A 13,009-nucleotide genomic window follows, 5' to 3' on the forward strand; every position below is an offset into this window, starting at 1 on the left:
TCAGCTACCTTTCCCCCCCTTTAAAAAATGGACTACCCATGGTTTGACTTGACTTTATTTCTTACATCCTTCACATACATGAAGAGTAAAAATCTTTACGTTACGTCTCCATCTCAATGTGCAAATTATAGTCATTTGTAATAAATAGTATGTACAACAGGACAGTCAATGTAGCAAAGAAATACAGCTGTATCAGCATGAATAATCACTCTGATGACATGGTGGAAGAAGCTGTCCCGTTCACCCTGTGTTAGAGCTGCTTTTGAGAAGGTGCAAGTTTCTCCTAAGCAGGATGATGAGCGGAAATGAGGAACTGCGTGGTACACCCAGTTTAAACCTGTTATGTTATGCCTTGGATATACCTGTTGTTGAAAGGGATGGCCACAGGGGTACACTGCACTGGCTCCTTAACCCCTTTCCCCTTCCTGTCACTCAGTTTCCTGAGTCCAGCAATTTGGGCGCAACTACCTCTCTATGTATCCTATCGATTACCACTTCAGTCTCCCTAATGATCCGGAGTTCATCCAGTTCCAGCTCCAACTCTTTAACATGGATTGTTAGAAGCTGCAGCTGGATGCATTTCTCGTAGTTGTAACTGTCAGGGATATTTGAGGTCTCCCTGCCTTCCTACAACCCGCAAGAGGGGTATTCAACTATCCTGCTTTGAATCTCTACTGTCCTAGCTGAGCAATTATAAAGAAGGGAAGGGGAAAAAAAACTTTACCTAGAGGCTCTCTTTTCTTGACTTTCTCCGACTACAGCCTCTCCTCGCTGAAGCCTCAAGATCACCACTCTGATGATGGCCGCTGCTCTTGCCCCATCTTCCTTTAATTTGCTCATGCTAATCAATCCCAAATGCCGATTGATTGCTGGTCAAAGCTCTATTACACTGCCACAACCCATTGCTGCCTTTTTTTTTTAACTTGGGCAGTGGACCTGAGTGAAATCCCCTCCTCTCAAACTTCTGAATCTTTATTGGTTACTGGTCAAGGCTCTATTACATCCTGATGCCTTCCCCATTACTTTGGGGGGATTTTAACCAGGCCAGCTTGAAAAAGTCTCTAAATAATTATTGCCAACAAATCACTTGTAATGCCAGAGGAAATAACACACTGGACCACTATTACACCACCATCAAGAGCACTTACCGTGCCATCTCATGCTCACACTTCGGAAAATCTGATCACCTGGCTGTATTTCCACTCCCTGGGTGTAGACAGAGTTTGAAGACCGGTAATGAGGACCAAGAAGGTATGGACCAGGGAGGCACAGGAACACCTGCAAGACTGCTTTAAATTGGTGGACTGGACTGTATTCAGGAATTCACCTTCGGGTTTGAATGAGTACATCACAGCTGTCAATAACTTCATTAAAATCTGTGTGGATGAGTGTGTGGTTATGAGAACTTACTGTACATACCCAAATCAAAAGCCATGGATGAACCACAAGGTTTGTAGTCTGCTGAGGGCTAGACCTGTAGCATTCAAGTCTGGTGATCCAGGTCTGTACAAGAAAACCAGGTACAACTTGTGGAGGCCTATTTCAAGAGCTAAAGAACAACTCAGAACGAGTTTGGAGGCGATATTGGATGCACTTCAACTCTGGAAGAGTTTTAAGGCAATTAATTCCTACAAAGCGAAATTCAACATCATGAATGGCAGTGATGCTTTACTTCCAGACAAGCTCAATGCCTGTTATGTTTGCTTTGAAATGGAGGAAAAAACTACAGCTATGAGGATACCTGCAGCACTTGATGACCCTGTGAACTCTGTCTTGGTGGGTAACATCAAGTTGTCTTTCAAGAGGGTAAACCCTCGCAAGGTGACAAGCCCTGATGGAGTACCTGGTAAGGCTCTGAAAACTTGTGCTAACCAGCTGGCAGGGGTGTTCTAAGACATTTTTAATCTCTTATTGCTTTAGTCAGATGTTCCCAACTACTTCAAAAGGGCAACAATTATACCAGTGCCCAAGAGGAGCAGGGTGAGCTGTCTTAATGACTATTGTCCAGTAGCACTCATATCTACAGTGATGAAGTGCTTTGAAAGGTTGGTTAGAGCTAGAATCAATTCCTGACTCAGCAAGCTCCTGGATCCACTGCAATTTGCCTATCACCACAATAGGTCTACAGCGGATGCGATCTCATTGGTTCTCCACGTGGTCTTGCATCACCTGACAATACAAAAACCTATGTTAGGATGCCGTTTATTGACTACAACTCAGCGTTTAACACCATCATTCCTACAGTTCTGATTGAAAATCTCCAGAACCTGGCCCTCTGTATCTTCCTTTGCAACTGGATCCTCGACTTCCTAACCGTAAGACCACAATCTCTGTGGATTGGAAATAACATCTCCACCTCATTGACAATTAACACTGGCACACCTCAGGGATGAGTACGTAGCTTATAGCTCTACACTCTCTACACCCATGTCTGTTTGGCTAGGGACAGCTCAGATGCCATGTATAAATTTGTTGACAATAAAAGCATAGTTGGCAGAATCTCAGATGGTGAAAAGAGTGTCTACAGGAGCAAGATATCCCAGCTAGTTGAGTGGTATTGCAGCAACAACCTTGGACTCAACATTGGAAAAAACAAAGAACTGATTGTGGACTTCAGAAAGGGTAAGATGAGGAAACACACAAGAGTCCTCAGAGGGATCAGAAGTGGAAGAAGTGAGCAGTTTCAAGTTGATGGGTGTCAACATCTCTGATGACCTAACCTGGACCCAACATATCGATGCAGTTATAAAGGCAGCAAGACAATGTCTATATTTTATTGTAAGTTTGAGGAGATTTCGTATGTCACCAAAGACACTCACAAATTTCTACAGATGTACCATGGAGAGCAATCGAACTGGCTGCATCACTGTCTGGTAAGGGGGGCTACTGCACAGGATCGAAGAAAGCAGCAGAGGGTTGTAAAATTAGTCAGCTCTATCATGGGCTCTAGCCTCCGCATATCCAGGACATCTTCAAGGAGTGCTGCTTCAAAAAGGCGGCATCCATCATTAAGGACCCCCATCACCCAGATCATGCCTTGCTCTCATTGCTACCATCAGAAAGGAGGTACAGGAGCCTGAAGGCGCACACTCAGTGATTCAAGCACTGCTTCTTCCCCTTTGTCATCTGATTTCTGAATGGCCATTGAACTCATGAACACTACCTCACTACTTCTTTATTTCTGTTTTTTGTGATATAAATCATATATACAACACATACACACTTAGTGTAATTCAATTTTTTCCCATCTATAAGGTATCACATTGTACTGTTGCTACAAACTTAACAAATCTCATGACATATGCCAGTGATATTAAACCCCATTCTGATTCAATGAGCACATAGCTGAATTTGGGAATGAAGTAACAGACCTAACCAATGTCAGTAAAGCTGAGCTCATGTGGCACCTTGTCAAAGGCCTTCTGAAAATCCAAGTACACTACATCAACCAATTCTCTTTTGCCTATCCTGCTTGTTATTTCTTCAAAGAATTCCAACATGTGCCTTCAAGTACCCCAAAATCCCATTCTTGATAATCAACTCAAACATCTTCCCAACTACTAAGGCCAGACTAACTGGCCTATTATTTCCTCTGTTCTTCCTCCCTTCTAAATGAGTGACATTTGCAATTTTCCAACCTTCTGAGAACCATTCCAGAACCTAGTGATTCTTGAAAGATCATTCATAATAACTGCCCGATCCTCAGCCCTATCGCTCAAATTTCCCATCCCCTTACCAAATTAGTTTAAACTGTCCTCAGATAAAGGTTGGATGATGTTTTCTCATCCATAAATTTTAATTGGGTTCATACGTCAAAATCTTAGATTTCACAATGGCTCTGAGATCCCCAATAGGAGTCCAAAGCTGAAGATATCTACCAATAGTCAGCAAATACCTTGGTTGAGAAATATAGACAAAAATATCAATTAATCACTGCTGCCACTGGTAACCACTTCAAGGCTTTCCACATTTCCAAAATTGTTTTTCCTTCCTCTTCTGTTACTATCAAGGTCAATGAAAAGGACTTGATTTTCATGTTTATACAAAATCTGAATCCTTAAGATTTTCATCATTATTTTCAGACAAGATTTTCAGACTTAAATCATCAAGTTTCTTGGGCTCCTGATTAACTCTCAAACTCTATTTTAAATAAACATAAGCTGAGATAGTCCTAATTTCTAATCACCTGGAACAAACAAAATGGGGAAAATTTCAATGCTGAAAATAAAATTCTCTGTTTCACTGAAGAAATAGACAGTATAGTATTTTATTAATAAAACAAGAATATTTAAGCTTAAGATGCTCCTAGGGTTCTTGAAATAAAAGTTAATATTTAACAATTTCAACAGACTTATTTACCTTTCTTCGTTCTTTTTCCAAAGCCCTCCATTGATCATAGCACTCTTCTAATCGAATATGAAGTTCACTGGCTGAACTGCTACGATTTTTCATAGGTCTTGGAAATTCACAAGCTGGTACAAATCCATAAGGAGGAACATTTCCATAAAACATATTAGTGTGATAAGGATAGGGATAACTAAACTCTCCATAAGGAATTAAGTCAGTGCGATCCATGAATGAGACTACAGGGTGACCAAGCTGAAGATTACTTCCTGAAGCAACACCAAGTAGACCAAATTGGGAAATATGGTTCTGCCTATAGTCACACATCATAAAGGGACTTGAAAAACCAGCTGAAGAATGAGTTATATAACTTGCTACATTGTTGGTGTCTTGAGCTCCTTGTTGAGAGTTGTGATTACTATAATAAGACTGAGCACTTAGAAAATCACTGTACATATTTTGTGAAAATTCATCGTTTTTTTTCATGTCCTCATTCAAATCATGGCAACTTTGCTGTTTAGTTTGATAGCTGGGATATTTATTTGCAACATATTGCTGAGATGAATTTTCATTTGCTTGCTTTCCATTTTGACAAATTTTCTCAATGGGTGATTCAAAATACATTTCTCCACTAGCTTTGTTCTGTCCTTCAATATGTGCACCTGGCTCAGCCCTTTCTATATTATAGGTGAATTGAGTACTGGGCACCTTGGTGTAGTTATCCTGATAATAAATTCCTGTAGACCTCTGGAAATAAGCATTATTTTGAGGAAAAGGCATGGGAAACTGATGAGAAGCTAGGTAGTAGGGGTGAGTAGATGTTTTAGAGACAGATGTCTGATTCTCAAGGTCTACTGAACTATCTGGGTTCCCAAATGAAGCAGAAGTATTAGTTTCCGAACTAGAAGTAGCCAAGTTTGTCCAGGATTGCCCTTCTTGGTAAGACTCTCCAGAATATACACACACTGGTAATGCATTTAACGGCTGAACATATTCAGACTGCTGTGAAAAATAATCATAGTTAGAATATTGTTGCTCTTCAAAGGTCTTCTCAAAGTCGCTTCTAATTGGACAAAATATGAGAGGATTTTTTCCAGATTCTGAAATGCACTTTTGTCCCAAATCACTACCTAATCCCACTTCCTTTGAAAGTTGTTCATCGCTCAAATTTGATGCAGATTTTGTACAATATTTTAAGGTATGTTGATCAAAGTTTAATTCATCAAACCCTTTTTGTGATTGATTTCCTTTGGTGACTCCAGCACACGTATACATTTCTATTACTGATACTTCTGGTGTACAATTAGAAGCAGATTTTCCATCTGTCATATTAAAGTTCACAAATTTGTTTTGAAACCTATTGTCATGTAATTGTTCCATGTACCCATTGCTGCTATTGATGTAATTGTTTCTCGAATTCTGAAGGAAAGGAAGCAGCTCTGTAGATGTTGGATTGGAAGCATGATCAATTTCTTTAAAGTCTCCACCATCTCTGCCATACATGTGGTTCTCTGTTCCTGGTTCTCTAACTGATAATCCTACTTGAAGTTTAGCACAATTCTTCACATCAGGGAACTCTTGAAAGTTCAGCTTGGTGGTATCAGTGACTGAAGTGTCTTCTTTTGAAGGCAACAGCCATGGCTCTGTGAGAGAAAAGCCATCAAATCGTAAAACATCTTCCATGTTTATATTTTGCTGAGAGACTAAATGATTATCCTGCTGGTACTGCTGTTTGTCAGAAGTTTCTATGAATTCGTTTACATTAAAAACAGGTTGTGAATATGATGCATCTACAGGCTTGTCAGGCTCAGACGAGTGATCAAGATGTTCTGTAAATCTGCTAGTTGTTGAAGACCATACTGATCTTAACAAGTTAGAAGATGCATTTCTAAAACAAAAGATGGATTTTAGGGAACATTAGATGTGAATATAACAATTCTCAACAGACATTATGCATTTTTCAGGCTGATTTTCCAATCTCCCAAGAATGTTGACTACTTGCCCATGGCCCCAAATATAACCTTACAATCACAGAATAGCTTGGATAGCTGGTGAAGCCTTGTCTTACTAGCTATGAATATTTGTGAATGTCAATGATACACAGAATCACTAGGGAGTCTGCTAAAATGAATGTTTGTTTTAAACTTACAATTACTTACACCAACTTAATTAAATCTAAAAATTGACATAACTCTCTTCTGGCAGCTGGTTTTCCCCATACATGTGAGTCAGATATAGACTTGATGGGCAAACTTCCCATGCTGAGAAGCATGCTTTATGGCTGAATTCTATAAGGAGCACCAGTACAGTGCAGGAGCAGCCAGGAGTACAGTGGGAAGAGCAGAAAATGACATTTTCTGTAGAAAATGACATCACCAGCTCTTGCCAACACTGGAAACTAGGAGTTTTGAGAGTTCAAATTTGTACCAGCACAGGTCAATAGATTTCTCACTATATTTTGTTTAGGTTTGGGATAAGATGGTACAGCAAATTGAATCTCTGCATCCTTGTATTACATGATCACTTTGCTATACAAAGGCAAGACACTTAGCTCAACAATTCTTGTGAATTGGATGTAAGAGTGCAGAAAACAAAAAGCATCAATGCCTAGAATGTGCATCACTCTGAAAAAGATGTGCTAATCCTGCTCAGCATGTTTAATTTGCCAGTACAAGTGCACCTCAGAAAAAGTATGGAATTGTTATCCTATTTTAAATAGCAAACTGTATTAATCCCAACACTAATGATTTGAATTCAGCATAGCTGCAGCTCTTTACCCTGCCATTTAATATCAGGAATTCAGCCCTTAATAGTTACTCTCCAAAAAGCCAAAGAAACGATAATTGTGTGCTGCTGTATTTTCTAATCAAATAGCTGTAAGGGAGACATGGGAGGGAAGGGAGCACCCTCACTTGTCCATTTCATAGACAGCAACATCAACATCCTGAAATGAGAATGGAGAAGTCACATCATCTTGCCAGGTTTGTCAGAATGCTACTCAGATCCAAGATGAAGATGAGAAGAATATTTGAACTGTTGCCTCAAGTGTAGCTCCAACGCGTTGATGTAATAAATGCTTAAAATACAAGCAAGACAGAATCTTCCACAAACAAAGATTTATCAAGTTAGAAGTGGCCTACCTCATAATGGATAACATTAGCATTCAAACCATAGCATACAGCGAGGTCAAGGACAAGTCAGCTATCTGAGACATGCTAGTATTTTCTAAACCTTTACTATACATCCTTCTCTTACAGTAATTAATGTTCTATTTATATGCATGCATGTTAATCACCTAAAAGCACCACATTCACTTCCATGCTTTTTTTTTTGAATGCACAAATGCATCAGGACGTAGGACACACAGCTTAACAAGAACATCACTCCATAAGGTACAGTCGGCCCTCCTTATCCGCGGGGGATTGGTTCCAGGACCCCTCACGGATACCAAAATTTGCGGATGCTCAAGTCCCTTATGCAACCTGTTTCAAATGCGGTGGACCTTAGGACCCAGCGGAACCCCAGACATTATTTAACCTGGCTCAGTGCGGTAGACATTAAGACCTGGCGGTAGAGATCTGAATCCACAGTGTTTCTGTTTGCGACAATAATCACAAACACAATTGAAAATAAAGTGGAAATAAAGCAATTGGAAAGAGGTGAAATGCCATCGGTCATTGGAAAAGCATTAGGCTACATCGGTCAACGATCAGAACAATTTTAAAGGATAAAGTGAGAAAGGCTCTGCCCTGATGAAAGCTACAATTATTACTAAGTGTGATGTGTGATGAGCAAAACAGGCTGAGATGGGGTCCAGAGTTGACCCCCCTGTGAACTATGCAAGGGACCTCTGACCTTACTTAGAGAGAAATGGTCGATGTGATTGACTATGTTTTAAAATTCTGTGAGAGGCTTAGTAAGATATTCGACCTTGCAAAGAAAAATCTCCAAGACTCCCAAGTCAAAATGAAGCAGTGGTATGATAAACGAGCATGAAAACAGGCATTTCAGGTTGGTGATAAGGTCCTAGTTTTATTTCCCTTGGTGACCAACCCCCTACAGGCGAGATTCCAAGGTCCCTACAAGGTAATTAAGACAATAGACTCTTTGAATTATGTTATTGAAACCCCTAATTGGCACAAACCAACTCAATTTAATCCATATCAATATGCTAAAAGCTTATCATGACCCTAAGGAAGCACCAGTCAGTGCTATCACAAAAACAAATGAGGCTGTGGAAACTGCTAATGAGGGGCAAGAGGACTTTGAAAAGATAAATATAGTGTCCACTAGAGAACTGTTGTTTTGACCAACTTTGCTATAAGGTCTGTCATTTGAAGTCTGAGCAGAGGGAACAGCTGACAAAACTAATTAACCGGCATACAGATTTCTGTCCAGATGTTCCTCAGAGATGTACGGTCGCAGTACATGATGTTATTGTTAATGCAGCCCAGCTTATTAAGCAACACCCCTATAGGATGAATTTAGAAAAGAGCAAGCTAGTGGAAAAAGAAATTGAACATATGTTAGCTACAGGTATTATCAGGTGATCTACTTCGGACTGGGCATCTCCATGTGTGGTTGTTCCGAAGCCTGATGGTAGTGTAAGATTCTGTACAGATTACAAGAAAGTAAATGCCATCACAAAGACTGATGCTTATCCTATCCCAAGGGTGGATGATTGCATTGATAGAGTGGGGAAGGCTAGGTACATCATGAAGATTGGCTTACTAAAAGGGTACTGGTGTGTTCCTTTAACTGACAGGGCTCGAGAAATTTCAGCATCAGGGTTATATGAGTATAATGTCTTGACTTTTGGAATGAAAAATGCTCCAGGGACATTTCAAAGGATGATTGACTCAGTGATTAGAGGGTTAAAGAACACAGGGGCTTATATTGATGACTTAATGGTCTGGAGTGATACGTGGGACGAGCACATTGCAGCTGTGGAGGAACTGTTTAAATGGCTGTCTGAAGCCAACCTCACAATGAACCTCGTCAAAAGTGAATTCGGCCACGCTACAGTCACATACTTGGGGTATGTGGTAGGACAGGGGCAGCTAGCTCCTGCACAGGCTAAAGTGCAGGCTATTTCTGAAGTTTCCTTCCTGACTGATAAGAGAGCTCTGAGGTTTCTGGGAATGCTGGGGTACTATTGGAAGTTTTGTAAAACTTTTGCGGATATTGCCCTCCCTCTTACCAAGCTCTTGCAAAAGAATGAAAAATTTGTGTGGAGTGACCCTTGCCAACAAGCCTTCGAGAGGCTGAAAACTATATTGTGTTACCATTCTGTGTTAAAAAGCACCTAACTTTTCAAAACCGTTCTCCCTAGCAATGGATGCTAGTGACGAGGCTGCAGGGGCAGTGTTGCTGCAGAAAGATAAGGACGAAATTGAACACCCAGTGGCTTATTTCTCTAGGAAGTTTAATGTGCACTAGAGAAATTATTCCACTGTAGAAAAAGAATTACTGTCACTTATTCTGGCGTTACAGCATTTTGAGGTTTACATCTGTCTGGCACAGAAGCCACTAATAGTTTATACTGATCACAATCCATTGGTATTTTTTGACTAACATGAAGGATAAGAATAGACAGTTGCTGAGTTGGAGTCTCTTGTTACAAGAATTTGATGTAAAGATACAACAAAAGGGGACTGACAATGTAATTGCTGATTGTTTATCTAGGTGTTAGATTTGAAATTATACCTGTGTTACTCTGTTGGTTAATGACTACTTATGTATGATATTAGACATGCATTAATATTGAATTTTTACCTCCCTCCCGTAAAAATTCTTTAAAGGGTGGGGGTGTGATGTGTGATGAGCAAACCAGGCTGAGATGGGGTCCAGAGTTGACCCCCCTGTAAACGATGCTGCTAACGAGAGAGAGAGAGAAGGGGGGGGAGGCATCCTGCTGCAGATGCTGATGAGAGGGAGAGGGAGAGAGGGAGAGAGGGAGAGGGAGAGAGGGAGAGGGAGAGAGGGAGAGGGAGAGGGAGAGGGAGAGAGAGAGAGATATGATTTAGTATTATGGTTTCTTCGCTAATTATTTACTTTGCTCCAAGGACACTTTCTTTGCCTGCTTGGGTGGATTCCTGCTGAAACAGCAAGGCGGTACCAGGTGATGGACAGCTGATGGACAGCCGGTACCCCGTCAGGGGAGATAAAAAGCAAGTCTGCTGAGACGCAAGCAGATACACCACAGGACACTGAAAGAGAGTTGTGCACCCACGTGAAGGTGGGGGTTTGGAGGATCAATTCGGGAGAATCAATCAGAAGCTCACAGTGTGTGAAGGCAGACCAGTGGGGGCTTGTTTGTGTGTCTACCCTCACCTGGGTGACAGGTGAAGAACGGTCGCGCTGGTACGGAGGGGTCACAGTCAGTGAATACAATAGGACAAGAAGACAATGGAAGGTTTGACGGCAACTGCATCACCTCTCTCTCTTCCCCCAACGGTACACCAGCAACTACCTCGACCTAAACTAAACTGAACTGAACTCTGCATCATCGTGAGACTGTTCATTTACCCCTAGACTTTGAAAGAGCTTGGTTTTGATTCCTATTTCCACCCTTCTGTATATATAATTGCTAACCTGTTTCATATATATTTGCATTTTGTAGTACTGTATTACGTAGTTTACTAATAAACATTATTAGTTACAGTAATACCAGACTCTAACATATTATTCCATTTCTGCTGGTTTGGTAACCTGGTCACGGGGGTACATGATATAAGCAACGCAGTGGTTTAATTATTGGGTTTTGGGTTTTTGATCCTCCACATCAACCCGGCACGGTGGAGAGCTTGTTTGGGGACAATCTGTCCCGAGTCCCGAGAACTTCCGTTCCCGAGCCCGGCACTGAAACATACGTTCTTAAGTGTTTTATATGCATAGAAAGGTAAAACATATACTATACACTAAGGCAAACGTTTGACTAACTGACGCTAACTAATACCGGATGTACCTGTTCCAACTTACTTAGTAAGAGAACTTCCGATTTTTTTCAATCCTGATCCACAATAACCCACGTACATCCTCCCGTATACTTTAAATCATCTCTAGATTACTTGTAATACCTAATACAATGTAAATGCTATGTAAAATGGTTGTTATAATGCATTGTTTAGGGAATAATGACAAGAAAAAATAAGTCTGCACATGCTCAAACAACAAGTGATGGAAGAGCACTTCCAGGTTTTTGCGATTCGCGGTTGGTTGAATTCGTGCATGCGGAATCCACGGATAAGGAGGGCCGACTGTACTACAAAATACCAGCTCATTTACTAGCATCAAAGCACTTGAGAGGCGCTTTAAAGTCATGCATCACCTAGTGAAACAGTTGGCATCAGGATAACTAGCACATTATACAGACTGCATTATAGAATCCAAGATGATATTAAAGAATTCATTTTCAAACAGGGCAGATTATTTCCCCAGTAAAAGGTTAATATACTTCCATGTCTCCTGATGTACTTTTACTATGCAGCAACCAGAGGCACAGGTAGAGACTATGCCAAGTCATGTGCCACGATAAAATGTTAAGCCACTCCAATCAATGCTTTTGTCATCAAAGAGCTTTCTGCAACAAGAGAAATTTCATTGGAGCACTGTCATCCAGGAGTGGATTTTTATTCTACAAGTGTAAAGTTCAGACAAGTGAGAACACCCACTGCTATGTGGAAATTGATCATGTGCTGGCACGTCTAGATGCTTTGACAGCAGCTTAATCTACTGTCAAGTAGCAAGTTTCTTTATAGCTGCATCATGCATTTTCATTATGTCTTTTGTTTTGAGGGGGGGCAGGACTGCAACGAGAAGAGATATGATTCTCAATACTCAAGATCCATGTCTTTGAAGCCAGCAAATTAAAAGACACTTTTGAAACTGGCTCAGATTGAAATAAACGTGTTAAGGGAACAATAAAGTTTACTTGGCAGGAAAGCACTATTCTAATGCACTGGTCCAACTTTCAAAGTCTCTAAGTCACCTTATATGGGGTTCCTTTAGACTCAACACCACAATTAAGTAACACACACAAAATGCTGGTGGAACACAGCAGGTCAGGCAGCATCTATAAGAAGCACTGTCGACGTTTTGGGCTGAGACCCTTCGTCAGGACAGCCAAAGAGTTAGCTACCCAGCTGTGGTCTGTTGAGTGATGTAGCTTAGAACATATTAAATATTTCCTGCCTTCACCAGTTGTGTGGATAGAAACAATCTAATTGATTTCTCAAATGATACAAAGTAGCATTGACTGAAATGTGAGAACTTTCATTAATCCATATGATTGTAACATTCATAGTATACTAAAAAGAATCTTGATGAGAATAGCTGTGGACGATGTATCTGGTGTTCCTGAGTGGCTAATAGCTTAAGGCAGAGAATCCTTAAAGAAAGAATGCTCTACAAAAATCTGTTTCTTCGTTCACACCGTATTAGTGATCAAGGTATGCTCCATCCCTCAGTGGAATCTACCAGTAGGTATTGTCAACATTGTGCAAGTTTCTCTTCAGACAAGGTTTGAGGTGCCAAAAGGTGCTCACCTCTTGCCAAGGCACCTGTGTTATTGAAATCCAAAGGCTGATGTTGAGGATGCAACCTGTCATTTTCATGTCCATAGACTACACCTTCATGAGAAGAAGAGGGTATTAAGTTCCCTCAC

At 40.7% G+C, this 13,009-nt stretch overlaps 1 protein-coding gene across 1 annotated transcript in view; it reads right to left on the reverse strand.

Annotated features, from left to right (window-relative positions):
* Positions 1 to 13,009, reverse strand: part of LOC132384988 (meiosis-specific coiled-coil domain-containing protein MEIOC-like) — an 89,617-nt gene that overhangs the window by 15,861 nt on the left and 60,747 nt on the right. Inside the window, exon 4 of the mRNA XM_059956712.1 lies at positions 4,360 to 6,232. Coding sequence (XP_059812695.1) covers positions 4,360 to 6,232 — 1,873 coding nt within the window. The remainder of the gene's footprint in view (positions 1 to 4,359; positions 6,233 to 13,009) is intronic.

Source organism: Hypanus sabinus, chromosome X1 (assembly GCF_030144855.1).
Source record: "Hypanus sabinus isolate sHypSab1 chromosome X1, sHypSab1.hap1, whole genome shotgun sequence".
Classification (NCBI taxonomy): Eukaryota; Metazoa; Chordata; class Chondrichthyes; order Myliobatiformes; family Dasyatidae; genus Hypanus; species Hypanus sabinus.